Source organism: Podarcis gaigeae, assembly GCF_964106915.1.
Source record: "Podarcis gaigeae genome assembly, chromosome: 7".
NCBI classification, from domain to species: domain Eukaryota; kingdom Metazoa; phylum Chordata; class Lepidosauria; order Squamata; family Lacertidae; genus Podarcis; species Podarcis gaigeae.
This window is the reverse complement of record NC_139683.1, coordinates 2,289,756-2,304,624: the sequence shown is the minus strand read 5'-3', so window position 1 is coordinate 2,304,624 and position 14,869 is coordinate 2,289,756. Positions and strand designations below refer to the sequence as shown.

General features: G+C 47.3%; 2 protein-coding genes across 3 annotated transcripts in view; both read right to left on the bottom strand.

Moving 5' to 3' along the window:
• GORAB (golgin, RAB6 interacting) overlaps positions 1 to 14,869 on the bottom strand; it is an 88,631-nt gene that overhangs the window by 19,470 nt on the left and 54,292 nt on the right. The gene's annotated exons all lie outside the window — the stretch shown is intronic.
• LOC310849147 (transketolase-like protein 2) overlaps positions 336 to 14,869 on the bottom strand; it is a 30,190-nt gene continuing 15,656 nt past the window's right edge. For both annotated transcript variants that reach the window (XM_083749176.1, XM_083749175.1), the window contains exons 9-15: positions 13,812 to 13,976; positions 10,629 to 10,785; positions 7,642 to 7,772; positions 5,190 to 5,273; positions 2,962 to 3,058; positions 1,982 to 2,101; positions 336 to 1,105 (exon numbers count right to left, since the gene is read on the bottom strand). In XM_083749176.1, the coding sequence (XP_083605302.1) occupies positions 933 to 1,105; positions 1,982 to 2,101; positions 2,962 to 3,058; positions 5,190 to 5,273; positions 7,642 to 7,772; positions 10,629 to 10,785; positions 13,812 to 13,976 (927 nt within the window). In that variant the 3' untranslated portion in view covers positions 336 to 932. The remainder of the gene's footprint in view (positions 1,106 to 1,981; positions 2,102 to 2,961; positions 3,059 to 5,189; positions 5,274 to 7,641; positions 7,773 to 10,628; positions 10,786 to 13,811; positions 13,977 to 14,869) is intronic.

The following is a 14,869-nucleotide window of genomic DNA, read 5'->3' as shown; positions in this document are numbered from 1 at the left end:
GGGAATCGTCAGCTTGGGAAGGGAGCCCATCTTGGAATTTGCTGACACCAACAGATGAATGTATAGCCTTGTTCTTGCCTCTGGTGTTACTTTTGCTTTGCCTGATAAGGCCGCTGGTTAGTTACCAGATGGTAACTCTGTTCGTTATGTGACTTAATTTCTACGTACGCATAAAAGCTAAGGCAAGAGAATGTCTCTAGAAGTTTAAGCCTGTGGACTCCATTTTGCAGCCAAGTGATGCGTTCTTAAATGTCACAGTGGTGTGTTTTATTGAAGAAATCCCTCAGAGCTGCCCCTTACTGCAGAGATATCAAGCACTTCACGAAGCCAACAGGTGATAACTTTTGTTTTTTATTGACTCGCTGGGTGAACACTGTTTGTGGATAGCAGTTACAGTACAAGGAAAAACAGGGAAACGGCCCCTTCCGTTTCCGACTAAGACAACAGAATTCATAAACGGATCTTTTTGTCAGAGCTATATGCGCTTCCGCAGTCAACATTTACTCATGTGTCAGTAACCTTTCCTGGTAGGAAACTCTACCCAAGCTGCCCGTGGAATGTCAGGCTTGAGAAAGCAACAGCCACAGAAGTTAGGCGTCAGGCACAAGGGTAAAAAGGTTCAAGTAAGACAAGCACTATTTATTGTTCCAATAGGACGACCGGGACACTTTTTGGGCCTAGGTGATGTGAGAGATGTTTGAGAGCAAATAGAACGGCTTGGGGATGGAGGGGAAACGGGGACAGGACGGTCATTTGGTCAGTTAAAAGCTCCATTCTCACTCAGCACAAGGTCAAAAGGGAATGCTAGCAGCATGTCTGTCAAAACTGGGACGGAGAAGTCAGACAAGGCTGTGTTAGGGGAGACACTTTTTGCTCTTCAGAAACAACCTCTCTCAAAACTCCACCGCCCTCCCCACCAACCTCAAGGGGAATCAGTTGGCAAAAGTGCTCTTCACGGCGGCCACAATATGCTTGGCGCTGATCCCAAATGCGTCCAGGAGCTCGCTGGGCTTCCCGCTGCGCGGCACGGCCGACACAGCCAGGCTCTGGACCAAGATGCTGGGTTCTTCGGAGACAGCGGCCGCCACAGCCTCGCCAAGACCTCCTAGAAAGAGAGAGGGAGTATTTTGGAGCGTGATCCACGAAGAAATAAAGAAAATATTGAGAATATCATATAGTAAAAGGCCACAGGCATTCCTTTTAGGAATTTTAAATGACAATATTCCAAAAGACAAAACTATTTTTTTCTTATACGCGACGTCTGCAGCAAGAATCCTGGTGGCTAAGTACTGGAAAGGGAATCAGTTACCCACTAGGGGAGAGTGGATATGTAAGCTTTCAGAATACTTAGAATTAGCCAAATTGACAGACATAATAAGACAAAAACCAAAAAGCGAAGTAAAAAAAGAATGGGAGTGCCTAAATGAATACCTCAAAAGTCAAGGTTCGAGGGCAGAAATCTGGCTGAGTCTGGAATAACCTTGTGAAGTGAAAGGATATGAAAGAAGGGTTTATATCTAGATGTTAGGATAGAGATGATAAAGAAAACAGGAAAACAGGAAGACAGAATGAGAGATAAAGGAGGTGTTGTGGGATTGGTGGAAGTCAATGTCTTGTTGTTGTTGTTTTAGTGTTTATAATATTAACTTGTAAGATATGGATTTTTGTGTGTGTGTTTTGTTTTTGTTGTTCCTTTTTTAGTTTCCGAATGTTGATTTTTGTGTGTTGTGTATTGTTGTTTTTTGATATCTTTCATGTTGTTGTTGTTGTTGTTGTTGTGTGGAAATTACTAATAAAATTTATTGAAAAATCAAAAAATTAAGAAAGAAAAAAGAGAGAGGGAGGGAGGGAGGGAGGAATCAATATCCAGGGCACACAACCGTTGAAGGAGGGCGGCAGGAAGAAGTCAAGAAACGGGCCAGAAATTGGTGGGAAATGTGCCATTCCCAGGTGCCTTGCTCCACAGCCGCAACCCGCTTACCTTCCTTGTAGTGGTCCTCCACGGTGATGATTCGGCCTCCGGTGGCTCTGGCACTGGAGATGATGGTGGCAGCATCCAAGGGCTTGATTGTAAAGGGGTCGATGACTCGGATGTGGGTGCCTAAATAGGAAGCAAAAGGCTTGTGGGAAGGAGCATTTGGGGCAGGGCGGAAAGGAGAGCTGCCATCAGCACCCCAAACCTCCGGCAAGACCTGCAGCAGTCTGTTATTCCTGCATCGCAGGTGGCGTGGACTAGATCCGGGACGTCCAACTCCCAAGAGATCTACTCCCAGAAAAAAACCTGGCAGTGACCTACCCCTTTTTTTTTTTTAGGGGGGCGATCAGAGTTGTTGAGCTTTCTTTACGGTTGGCAAACCAAAATTGTTGATCTTTTTGGGGGGGGGGGCAGGTCAAAGTTGTTGACACTAAGGATGCAGAATTAAAATACCGTATTTTTCACTCTATAAGATGCACTTTCCCCCTCCTAAAAAGTAAGGGGGAATGTGTGTGCATCTTATGGAGCGAATGCAGGTGGGAGGCTCTGCCCAGCGCTCCCTTTAAAGAGCACGCAGAGCGTGTGTGCGGCTCTTGGGGGCTTTTTCCCTCCTCGGGGAAAAGCCTGCAAGCGTTCTTCTTTAAAGGGAGCGCTGAGCAGAACCTGGGATGCATACAGGCTCTGCTCAGCGCTCCCTTTAAAGAATATTTTTTCCCTTGCATTCCCCCTCTAAAAACTAGGTGCGTCTTATGGAGCAAAAAATACGGTGAATCGCTCACCATCAACATAACTGTTAACAGACGAACAAAGTGCTACAGCAAACTAATAAGGAACATTAAACACAGAACAGGGGATGACCGAGGGGGACGGAGACATTTTTATAAACAACATGAGCGATAAGGATTTTGTCAATTGCGGTCGACCGATTGGACGCCCCTGGACTAGATGAATCACGGGGTCCCGTCCGACGCTACTGTTCCGATTACCTTGCTTGGCCAGCTCATCAGCAGCTGTGAGGGCCTCGTGGAGGGTGACTCCTGCCCCAATGACAGTCACCTTGTCCGCATCGTTCTTACGCACAACCTATAGGGACACGGAAAATGACTTGTCAGCCAACAAACTAGAACTATTCTATCCCCCGACAGAGATGGCTAAGCTTTAGCCCTGCAGGTATTTGGACTGCAACTCCCATCATTCCTGGCTATTGGTCATGCCAGCTAGGGCTGATGGGAGCTGAAGTCCAAAACATCTGGAAGGCAGAAGGCTGGTGAAGTGTGGTACTAGTGGTTGACACATGCATGGCTCCGTAATTCAAGTATTCCTGCATACCCTTTTCGGTCTGGTATATGGACATTTTTTGGGCTTCAAACATCTGAAGGCAGCCCTGTTTAGGGAAGCTTTTAATGTTTAACATACCACTGTATTTTAATACTTTGTTGGAAGCCGCCCAGAGTGGCTGGGGAAAAATAATACCGTATTTTTCACTCTATAAGGCACACTTTTCCCCTCCTAAAAAGTAAAGGGAAATGTGTGTGCGTCTTAAGGAGCGAATGTAGGCTGCGAGGCTAAGCCAGAAGCCCCCGCAGTGCAGCGGGGAGCCTTCATCCCGCTGCCCTGCGGAAGCTTTGCGGGGCTATCCCTGGCTTTTGCAGGAGGTGGGGGAAGGGACAGAGCGCACGGCTCTCTCCCTTCCCCCACATGCCAGAAAAGCCCCCAAGAGCCGCGCTCCCTTTAAAGAGCACACGGCTCTTGCGGGAGGTGGGGGGAATGCCAGGAGGCTTGTTTTCGCTGAAGCCAGGAGGGCAAGAGGGATCGGTGCGCACCGATCCTGCTTGCTCTCCTGGCTTCATGGATAGCCCCGCAAAGCCTCCAGAGCGAAGAGAGAGGAGCGCTCCCTCTTTGCTCAGGAGGCTTTGTGTTGCTTTCTTATTTCTTATTTTCCTCCCCTAAAAACTAGGTGCATCTTATGGTCCCATGCGTCTAATAGAGTGAAAAATACAATGGTATTATTGTTGTTGTTGTTGTTGTTAGGCATCAGAAGATCTGTTTGTTGCAGCCTTGGTGCAAAGAACAGTGTTTACCAAATTTGGGTCTCCCACTGGTTTTGGACTACAATTCCCATCACTCCTGACCACTGCTCCTGTTAGCTAGGGATGATGGGAGTTGTAGTCCAAAAACAGCTGGAGGGCCAAGTTTGGGAAACCCTGCCCTAGAACATGGGGAGACAATGCCCCACCAATTAAGTCCTATGCTGCCTGCAACAATATCGCCTCTAAAATTCACAGTTCGCCTTGCATGCGGGGGACTAGGTGACCCCTGGGTTTCTTCCAACTCTACAATTCCACAATTCTGGACTGGCACAGCTTTGTGGTGTCAATGTGTGAATGAGACAACAGTGTGGAGAAGAGGGGTTTGAATTTTTTTAGGCATTGGGGGATATTCTGGGGCGAGCGGGACTGGCGCAAAAGGATGAGCACCACTTGAACCAGACCGTTGGCACTTAAAATCAAAATGGTTGGTTGTTGGTGCTGACCTTTAAAGCCCTAAACAGCCTTGGCCCAGTACACCTGAAGGAGCGTCTCCACCCCATCGTTCTGCCCGGACACTGAGGTCCAGCGCCGAGGGCCTTCTGGCGGTTCTATCACTGCAAGAAGCAAAGTTACAGGGAACCAGGCAGAGGGCCTTCTCGGTGGTGGCACCTGCCCTGTGGAACGCCCTCCTACCAGATGTCAAAGAGAACAACAACTACCAGACTTTTAAAAGACATCTGAAGGCAGCCCTGTTTAGGGAAGCTTATAATGTTTAATAGACTATTGTATTTTAATACTCTGTAGGAAGCCGCCCAGAGTGGCTGGGGAAACGCAGCCAGATGGGCAGGGTAGTAGTAGTAGTAGTAGTAGTAATAATAATAATAATAATAATAATAATAATAATAAATTATACCCTGCCCATCTGGCTGAGTTTCCCCAGCCACTCTGGGCGGCTCCCAGTCAAGTGTTAAAAACAACACAGCATTAAATATTAAAAACTTCCCTAAATAATAATTATTATTATTATTATTATTATTATTATTATTATTATTATTATTATTAATGGGGCAGAGCAGCTTTTAAATTGAGGGACGAAAGCTGACGAGGGTCCTGTTCGGAACGACTCTTCTCCCCTCAAAATGCAGACAGCGAAACCGATGAAAAAATCAAATCACACCCTTTACCTTGGCATGGCCAATCCTGAACTTTTCGTCCTGAGAGTAGAGGACAGGAGTCTCTGGGCGGCTGGTTCGAATGAAGCATATCCCCTGGAGGAGAAAAGATCACATTTCAACGAAAGGGAGGCAGCAGGGCTCCCACTTTGTGTTTACACACGTCCTGGGGCACGGCAGGGTCAGGCACGAGGGGTCAAAGATCTGCAGAAGCTCCAGGGTTGCGCTAATGAAAACACAGAGTTTGCCTGGACTGTGCAAAAGCACAGAAAGAACGATGTACTTCCAGAAACTAATGTTATCGTGCAACCTCCACCCCAGCAAGCTGTCGCAGATAATACAACGGTGGTTGGTTTAATCACGGCTGGAAATGGGGAGGCAGCCGATACGAAGGAAGTTGAGCAGTTGGGGGAGTGGTGCAGGAAAAACAACTCACTCCTTAACTTAAAGAAAACAAAAGTGATTATTGTGGACTTTAAGGTACAGGGACCCCAGACCATTAGGTCCAGTCGTGGCCGACTCTGGGGTTGCGGCGCTCATCTCGCTTTACTGGCCGAGGGAGCCGGCGTACAGCTTCCAGGTCATGTGGCAAGTGTGTCTAAGCCGCTTCTGGCGAACCGGAGCAGCGCACGGAAACGCCGTTTACCTTCCCGCCGGAGTGGTACCTATTTATCTACTTGCACTTTGACGTGCTTTCGAACTGCTAGGTTGGCAGGAGCAGGGACCAAGCAACAGGAGCTCACCCCGTCGCGGGGATTCAAACCGCTGACCTTCTGATCGGCAACCCTAGGCTCTGTGGTTTAACCCACAGCGCCACCCGCATCCCATTGTGGACTTTAGGAAATGTAAATTGAATATTCAGCCACTCAATATTGAGGGGAAGTGCGTGGAACAGGTCTCGGTGTTTCGATTTCTGGGAATGGAGTTGAGAGATGACCTAACCTGGGGAGAAAACAGCAGAGACCTGATGAAGAGAGCACAGCGGAGGTTATATTTTCTGAGAATCCTCCGGAAAAACAATCTCTCAAAGGACCTGTTGGTGGCATTTTACCATTGTACTGCTGAGAGTGTATTAACTTATGGTCTCTGTGTGTGGTTTGGGAGCTGCACGGCCAGGGAAAAAACAACGCTGTCCAGGGTTGTAAAGACTGCGGAGAGAATAATTGGGTGCCCTCTTCCCACCTTGGATCAAATCTACGCTTCCAGGTGCCATAAGAAAGCGGCAGAGATAGCGCAGGATAGTGCATACCCCAGAAATGATCTCTTTCAGCTTCTGCCTTCTGGAAGAAGGTCCAGGGTTATAAAGACTAGGACTAGCCGCCTGAGAAACAGTTTCTACCCAAATGCATTTTGGTTTTAAACGCAGTGTAAGGTAGTCTTTGTGGGAGTATATTGTATTTAATTATGGGGTATCAGAGTTTTATGGGGCTAACCAGGCTGGGATAGCTGGCTTGTTGGTTTCTGAATGTCCGATGTAGGTTTTTTCAATTTTGTTGTTCTGTATGGGACAATGACAATAAAGATTATCGTATGGTATCGTTGTTGCTTCATTGTAGAAGTGGGGGGGCTCAGGGCCAAATGCCCCCCCCCAAAAAAAACATTGCTTTGTGATTTTGCCTGGCTGGGATGCCTCCCTGAGCTCTGATCGTGCCTCTAGCTTCCCTGGGTAGAGAGGGGTGTGTGAGTGAACGCACAAACCAGCCTCTTGCAAAAATTAACATCCCTTGCTCCACCCACCTCCGCCTCCAGCCCCGCCCACAACCGGCGTGCGGCCCCCAAAAAGCTGCCCCAAAAGGGAATAAGGCCCTCGGCTGAAAAAGACCCCAGCTTTGCACAATGTGCTTTGCGACAGCCAACGCTGGAAGCACTTGTCAGAAGGTGCCAATGGCGATACAGTGGTACCTTGGTTCTCAGACTTAATCCGTTCTGGAAGTCCGTTCCAAAACGAAAGCGTTCTTAAATCAAGTCACACTTTCCCATAGAAAGTCATGCAAAACGGATTAATCCGTTCCAGACTTTCAAAAACAACCCCTAAAACAGCAAGTTAACATGGTTTTTACTATCTAACGAGATCACCGATCCACAAAATGAAAGCAATAAACGATGTACTGCAGTCACACAATCAATCCATCAGTAGCTGAACTGGGTTCCACACAGTCACAAAAAACAAACGAAAAGAGCCGCAAAAACAAAAACTCAAAATAAATAGCAAAAACAGAAGTGTAGCACTCAAAACAGAAGAGTAACACTCAAAACGGAGCATGTTCGGCTTCCGAAAAAAGTTTGCAAACTGGAATGCTTACTTCTGGGTTTGCACTGTTTGGGTTCCAAGTGGTTTGAGTACCAAGGCGTTTGAGAACCAAGGGACCACTGTAAATCGGGATTTCGGAGAGCCGTGGTTTCCCCTTCCGCTTCCCCCGAGCCGGCGACTATGTTTTAACCGGAGGTAGGCAGCCCCGCGTACCTTGGTGTTTGCAGCCAGAAGGACAGCATGCTCAGTGGACACAGCGTCGCTCGGGTAGAAGACGGTGCAGCCCGGAATGGTCCGGAACATGGCGATGTCCTCCAAGGCCATCTGAGAAGGTCCGTCCTCACCTGGGGAGGCAGCAAGAACAGCGTGACCCTCCAGCCGCACGCCAGAGAAAGCTCAGGAGTCCATGCCATGCCAAGGGAGCGAAAGACAATCACAACAGCGCCTCCTGGTGCTACGATTCCTGCATTGCTGGGGGTCGAGCTAGATGGCCATTGGGGTTCCCTTCCAACCTTACACTTCTGCGCAAATTGTGCAATGCAGCTCTGTACCTCCACTCGGATTTAGTACATGGCTGCTCAACCAAGTAGAGGGGAACCTCTGGTTGCGAACGCAATCCTTTTCAGAGGCCCGTTTGCAACATGAAAAGAACGCAACCTGAAGCGTCATACCTGCGCAGCACGATTTGGCGCTTGTGCGCAGCGTAACTTAGTGCTTCTGCGCATGCAGCAAAATCCAGAAGTAACCAGGCAGAGGGCCTTCTCGGTGGTGGCACCCGCCCTGTGGAACGCCCTCCCAGCAGATGTCCAAGAAAACAACTACCAGACTTTTAGAAGACATCTGAAGGCAGGGAAGCTTTTAATGTTTAACAGACTATTGTAGTTTAATATTTTGTTGGAAGCCGCCCAGAGTGGCTGCGGAAACCCAGCCAGATGGGCGGGCTATAAATAAATAATAAATTATTATTATTATTAAGCATCCGAAGCAGAACACAAGTGTAGCATCCGCAGGGCCCCCCCCCCCGCCCGAGGTGGTGCGTTAACATGCTGGGATAGCAGGAGTTAGGCCCCCCTCACCCCAGCGCTTTAACTGCTCTGCTCCGCTCCAAATTAGTTCAAAGCAAAATACAAACCGGAAGATGCAATGAGTCAACTCAGATTATCAAACCACAAAAACACTCCGAGCAATGTACAGTTTCGCAATTCTCAGCCTAACCTACCTGGCAGGACCGAAGATAAAAGGGGAGATGGGGGGAGATGGCAAAGTACAGAGTCTTGGACCCCTGGGGGGGGGGAAGCAGGATAGAAAGGGAACAAGAGCTTAATCTTCACAGCCAAGAAGAAGAGATGGAGAGAGAAGCAACCAGGAACGTAAACCAGGGAATCAGCCACCCTACATTTAACAACTTGGGACCTGAAGGAGCGTCTCCACCCCCATATTTCAGCCCAGACACTGAGGTCCAGCTCCAAGGGCCTTCTTGGTGGTGGCACCCACCTCCTGTCAGATGTCAAGGAGCTTCACAATCTTCCAATATACCTGAAGGAGCATCTCCACCCCCCCCCCCATCGTTCTGCCCAGACACTGAAGGGCCTTCTAGCGGTTCCCTCCCTGCAAGAAGTGAGGTTGCAGGGAACCAGGCACAGGGCCTTCTCGGTGGTGGCGCCCTCCCTGTGGAACGCCCTCCCATCAGATGTCAAGGAAATAAACAACCACCTGACTTTTAGAAGACATATGAAGGCAGCCCTGTTTAAGGAAGTTTGTAATGACTGATGTTTTAATGTATTTTTAAAATTTTCTTGGAAGCTGTCCAGATTGGCTGGGAAAACCCAGCCAGATGGGCAGGGTATAAATAATAAAATTATTATTATTATTGGAACCAGAGGGGACGTAGGTGGCTCTGTGGGTTAAACCACAGAGCCTAGGACTTGCCGATCAGAAGGTCGGCGGTTCAAATCCCTGTGGTGAAATAAGTAATAATAAATACCGTGGTACCTTGGTTTACAACCATAATCCATTCTGGAGGTCCGTTTGAAAACCAACACGAGAAAAACCTCCCGCTCCGAGAGGCTTCCCCCCTCAACAGCTAGTCACTGATAACCAACATCAGTTCATTTATAGCAAATTTATATTTGCCACTGTACTTTTCTTTTTTTAAAAAAAAAAAAAATCTTTTTTATTGAAAACGGATGTTTTTTATTAATTGGATAATATATCCAATCATAATATTCCAATTAAAATAAAAAACTAAAATAAAAAGGACCAAATTATAGTCCAAATTACATTTATGCTCCTGTGCTTTTCTGAAACTACAAAGATAGAAGGGGATGTGCCTTAAAAGGGGAAAATGAGAAAACAAACAGGGTTGTAGGAAGGAACTCTTGCTTGGGTGGAGGAATGGGGTGCCAGGGGCCGCATAATGTGAGGCCGGGGGCCGCATGCAGCTCCTGAGCTGTTGGTTGCCCACCATGAAGCTCGCTGGGCCATTGTGGACCAGGAACCGCCTCTCAGCCGCACCTACCTCGCAAGGCTGTTGTAATGACTTTTCCAATTTCCAAAAATTGGAAAAGTGGTATAATACCGACAAAAACAGAGTGGCTTGCCAAATTACTGGAGCATTACAATATATCCGAAACAATGGGAGAAATCGGAAGGATCTCAAAAGAGAAGAGAGACAGGGACTGGAAGGTGCTTAAAGGATATTTGCAAAATCATATTGAAAAAACAGAACTATTAGAATAAACAAGTTCCGTTATAAATGCTGAAACACTAAATAAGATAGATAACAATGTGACAGAAAAAGAAGCAGAAAGTTGGTTTTAAAAGTGTGTGAAAGAAAGTAATAAAAGTGGAAAGAAACTGCAGTTGAGTAGATTGGAAGTCTAACACAAGGTGATGGGAAAAGGAAGTATGTGTGGGATTGAGTGTGGGTATGTATGAATATTTTTAAGGGCTGTATGAAATGTATGTTTGTTCATATATTCGTAATATGTATGTATTGATGTTGAATTATTTTAATAAAATAAATATATTTAATTTTTTTTAAAAAAATTAAAATTTAAAAAAGGTAGGTTGTTGTAATAAAAAAGCGGTGGGGAGAAGAAAGAACCGCGAATGCCCCCCTCAAGCCCCTCTGAGACAAGGAAGGCAGTAAGTGCTATGAGTAAGGCAGGCAGGCCTTGAGCATCAGGCCCCATACATACCGATGGAAACCCCACAGTGGGACCCACACAGCTTGATGTTGGCGTGGGAAATGGCCGCCATCCGGATGTGGTCGAACGCCCGGGTGAAGAACGCCGCAAAGGAGCTGGCAAAGGGGATCATGCGGTTCCTGGCGGCACAGCCAAGGGCCACGCTGACCTGCACAGCGCAAAACAAGGTTAGCAGCAGCAGTAATAATAATAATAATAATAATAATAATAATAATAAGAGTAATAATAAGAGTACAGTGGTAACTCTAGTTGCGAACGGGATCCATTCTGGAGGACCGTTCGCAACCTGAAAAAAACACAACCCACATCTGCGCAGGTCGCGATTTGCCGCTTCTGCACATGCACGTGACGTCATTTTGCACATCTGCGCATGTGCGAGCGGCAAAACCCAGAAGTAACACATTCCGTTACTTCCAGGTCGCTGTGGGGCACGACCTGAAAACACACAACCTGAAGCAAATGTAACATGAGGTATGACTGTAGTAGTAGCTTGGGAAGACAGGTGAATTAATGCCAGTGTACTGGACGAAGCAAAGATCACCAGTATTGAAGCAATGATTCTTCAACATCAACTTCGTTGGACTGGTCATGTTGTGCAGATGCCTGATTATTGTCTTCCAAAGCAACTGCTCTATTCCGAACTTAAAAATGGAAAGCGTAATGTTGGTGGTCAACAAAAGAGGTTTAAAGACTTGTCTCAAAGCAAATTTTAAAAAATGTAGTATAAACACCAACAATTGGGAAACTCTTGCTGTGAGTGCTCCTGTTGGAGAACAGCCTTTCCCAAAGGTGTCATGGGCTTTGAAGACACTCGAACTCAGGACGCAAGGGAGAAACGGGCTTAGAGGAAGGCACGCTTGGCAAACCCACACCATGATCAACTCCCGCCCAGAAACCAATGTCCCCACTGTGGAAGGACGTGTGGATCCAGAATTGGCCTCCACAGTCACTTACGGATTCACTGTTAAAACCGTGTTTATGGAAGACAATCTTACTCGGCTACGAGGGATCGCCAAAGAAGTAGTAATAATATTTTTTTACTTGTACCCCACCTATCTGCCTGGGTTGCCCCAGCCACTCTGCGCAGCTTCCAACAGAATTTATTATTGTCAATTTGTTCCCATGTCCCATTCAAGGGTCTCAGGCTGGTGTTTGAAGCCCTAAACCCCTCAAGGCCCCATATATATGAAAGACCATCTCCTTCCCGACAGACCCTCTCAGGTGCTGAGTTTGGTGGAAGGGAACCTCTTGGCAGTTCCTCCGCCCTCACGAGGCTCAGGGTAGTAGCAGCCTGGAAGAGGGTCTTCTCTGTGGTGGCCCCAAAGCTACTCAACTCCCTCCTCACAGAGGTGAGCCTGGCGCTGTCACCTCTTTGCCCTGACCTATGGCAAGTCCCATGGGACGCGGGTGGCGCTGTGGGTAAAAGCCTCAGCGCCTAGGGCTTGCCGATCAAAAGGTCAGCGGTTCAAATCCCCGCGGCGGGGTGCGCTCCCGTTGCTCGGTCCCAGCGCCTGCCAACCTAGCAGTTCGAAAGCACCCTCGGGTGCAAGTAGATAAATAGGGACTGCTTACTGGCGGGAAGGTAAACGGCGTTTCCGTGTGCTGCGCTGGCTCACCAGATGCAGCTTTGTCACGCTGGCCACGTGACCCGGAAGTGTCTCCGGACAACGCTGGCCCTCGGCCTCTTAAGTGAGATGGGCGCACAACCCTAGAGTCTGTCAAGACTGGCCCGTACGGGCAGGGGTACCTTTACCTTTACCTTTATGGCAGGTCCCAGGGATGAGGGTGGCGCTGTGCGTTAAATCACAGAGCCTAGGACTTGCCGATCAATAGGTCGGCGGTTCGAATCCCTGCGACGGGGTGAGCTCCCATTGCTCGGTCCCTGCTCCTGCCAACCTAGCAGTTCGAAAGCATGTCAAAGTGCAAGTAGATAAATAGGTACCGCTCTGACGGGAAGGTAAATGGCGTTTCCGTGCGTTGCTCTGGTTCGCCAGAAGCGGCTTAGTCATGCTGGCCACATGACCTGGAAGCTGTATGCTGGCTCCCTCGGCCAATAAAGCGAGATGAGCGCCGCAGCCCCAGAGTCGGCCACGACTGGACCTAATGGTCAGGGGTCCCTTTATGGCAGGTCCCACCTTGTTTCTGTGGCTGTATGCTGTTTGGAATTGTTTTTAATGCTATAATAATAAGTGGCTTGGGCAACTCAGCCAGATGGGTGGGATAATATAATATAATATAATATAATATAATATAATATAATATAATATAATATAATATAATATAATATAATATAATTTCAATGTTTCCCAACCTTGTGCCTCCAGCTGTTTTTGAACTACAACTCCCATCATCCCTGACTAGCAAGACCAGTGGCAAGGGATGATGGGAATTGTAGTCCAAAAACAACTGGAGGCACAAGGTTACCCTATTTTTCTGTGTAGAAGACACCCCCATGTATAAGACGCCCCCCCCCCAATTTTTGGGGACTCCAAATTAAGAAAACACCCCTCAGCATTACCCGTGTATAAGACGAGCCCCAATTTTAAACCTAATTTATTTGATTAAAAAACCCTAGTCTTATACACAGAAAAACGCGGTATATGCCACTCATCTGGCTGCATATAATATTAACAACACTGTTCAACAGCAACCATTAAAAACTTCCTTCTTCAGATGTCTTCTAAAACTTATACAGTCATACCTCGGGTTACAGCCACTTCAAGTTGCGATTTTTCGGGTTGCGGACTACCGAAACCCGGAAGTACCAGAACAGGTTATTCTGGGTTTCGGCAGTCGTGCATGTGCAGAAGCGCTAAATCGTGCTTTGCGCATGTGCAGAAGCACCAAATTGAAACGTGCGCAGACGCACAGACGCGGGTTGCGAACGCTGCGGGTTGCGAATGTGCATCCCGCACGGATCACGTTCGCAACCCGAGTGTCCACTGTGTAGTTATTTATCTCCTAGACACCTGATGGGAGGGTGTTAAACAGGACAGGTGCCACTACCAAGAAGGCCATGCAAATTCGCTTCTTGCAGTGGGGGAACCGCTGGAGCTCCGTGCGTTTTAATGCTGTCACCCGCCTCCCGGATCCGAGGGTGAAGGGTGGGCAATAAAAAAATTAAGGTGTCGGCACCCGCATTCTTCTCCCAGAGACCCATCCTTGCAGGCTCACCATGTTCTGCTCGGCGATGAAGCACTCGATGTAGCGCTCCGGGTGGGCCTGTTTGAACAGCTCGGCAAACGTCGAGTTCTTCGTGTCGCCATCCAGCGCCACCACGCGAGGGCTGGCGCTGCCCAGCTTGGCCAGGGCTAAGCCGTAGGCCTTGCGAGTGGCCATCTGGGGGGAGGAACAGGAGGTGGTTAACCATGTTAGAGGCCCCTCAAAGGCACCCGCGTTCCGCCGTCAAGGCACACACCTGCTCTCAGCAGGTACAGAGGTGTTTTCCTGTGAGGAAAGGGCACAGCGCTTGGGACTCTTTGTAACTGTGGGAATTGTGGAGTTAGACGGCAAGGAAGGCCATAAGTGCTCAATAGTTGTTGTCGTTTTTCAATGCAAAATTACAACAAAAATTACAAACATTGAATCCAAAACAAAACCGTACAAACAAGAAAAAAAGCAAAACACAAGAGAGCGAAAAAACACAAAACAAAATAAAACAGTACAAATCCAAAAACAAAATAAAACAGTACAAATCCAAAAACAAAATAAAACAGTACAAATCCAAAATAAAACAGTACAAACATGGGAAAAAAGCAAAACACGAGGAAAAAAACACAAAGCACAAAACAAAAACACACATCTACAAATAAAACTGTATCAGCATTCTAATCATTATGTACATATACACATACTGACTTCCTTCCTTTGTTCTAAGACTTTGAAATTTTTACTCTTTCTAAGTTGTTGTGTCTAATGTAGATTACTTCTATCTTTATACTTTCTGCACCATTTTTCTCTTTCTTTAACCCTGCAAAGCTTAATTCGTTACATACCGATATGCTTACTCCGGAACAATGTTTTTTCATATACTCTTTAGCACATCCCCATTCTTTTAATAATTTTTGGTCTGATTGTCCCCTTATGAATGCTGTGAGTCTTACCAGATGTACTATATACCATATTTTTCGCTCCATAAGACGCACCTGACCATTAGACACACCTATTTTTTAGAGGGGGAATGCAAGAAAAAAATATTCTTTAAAGGGAGCGCTGAGCAGAGCCTGGATGCA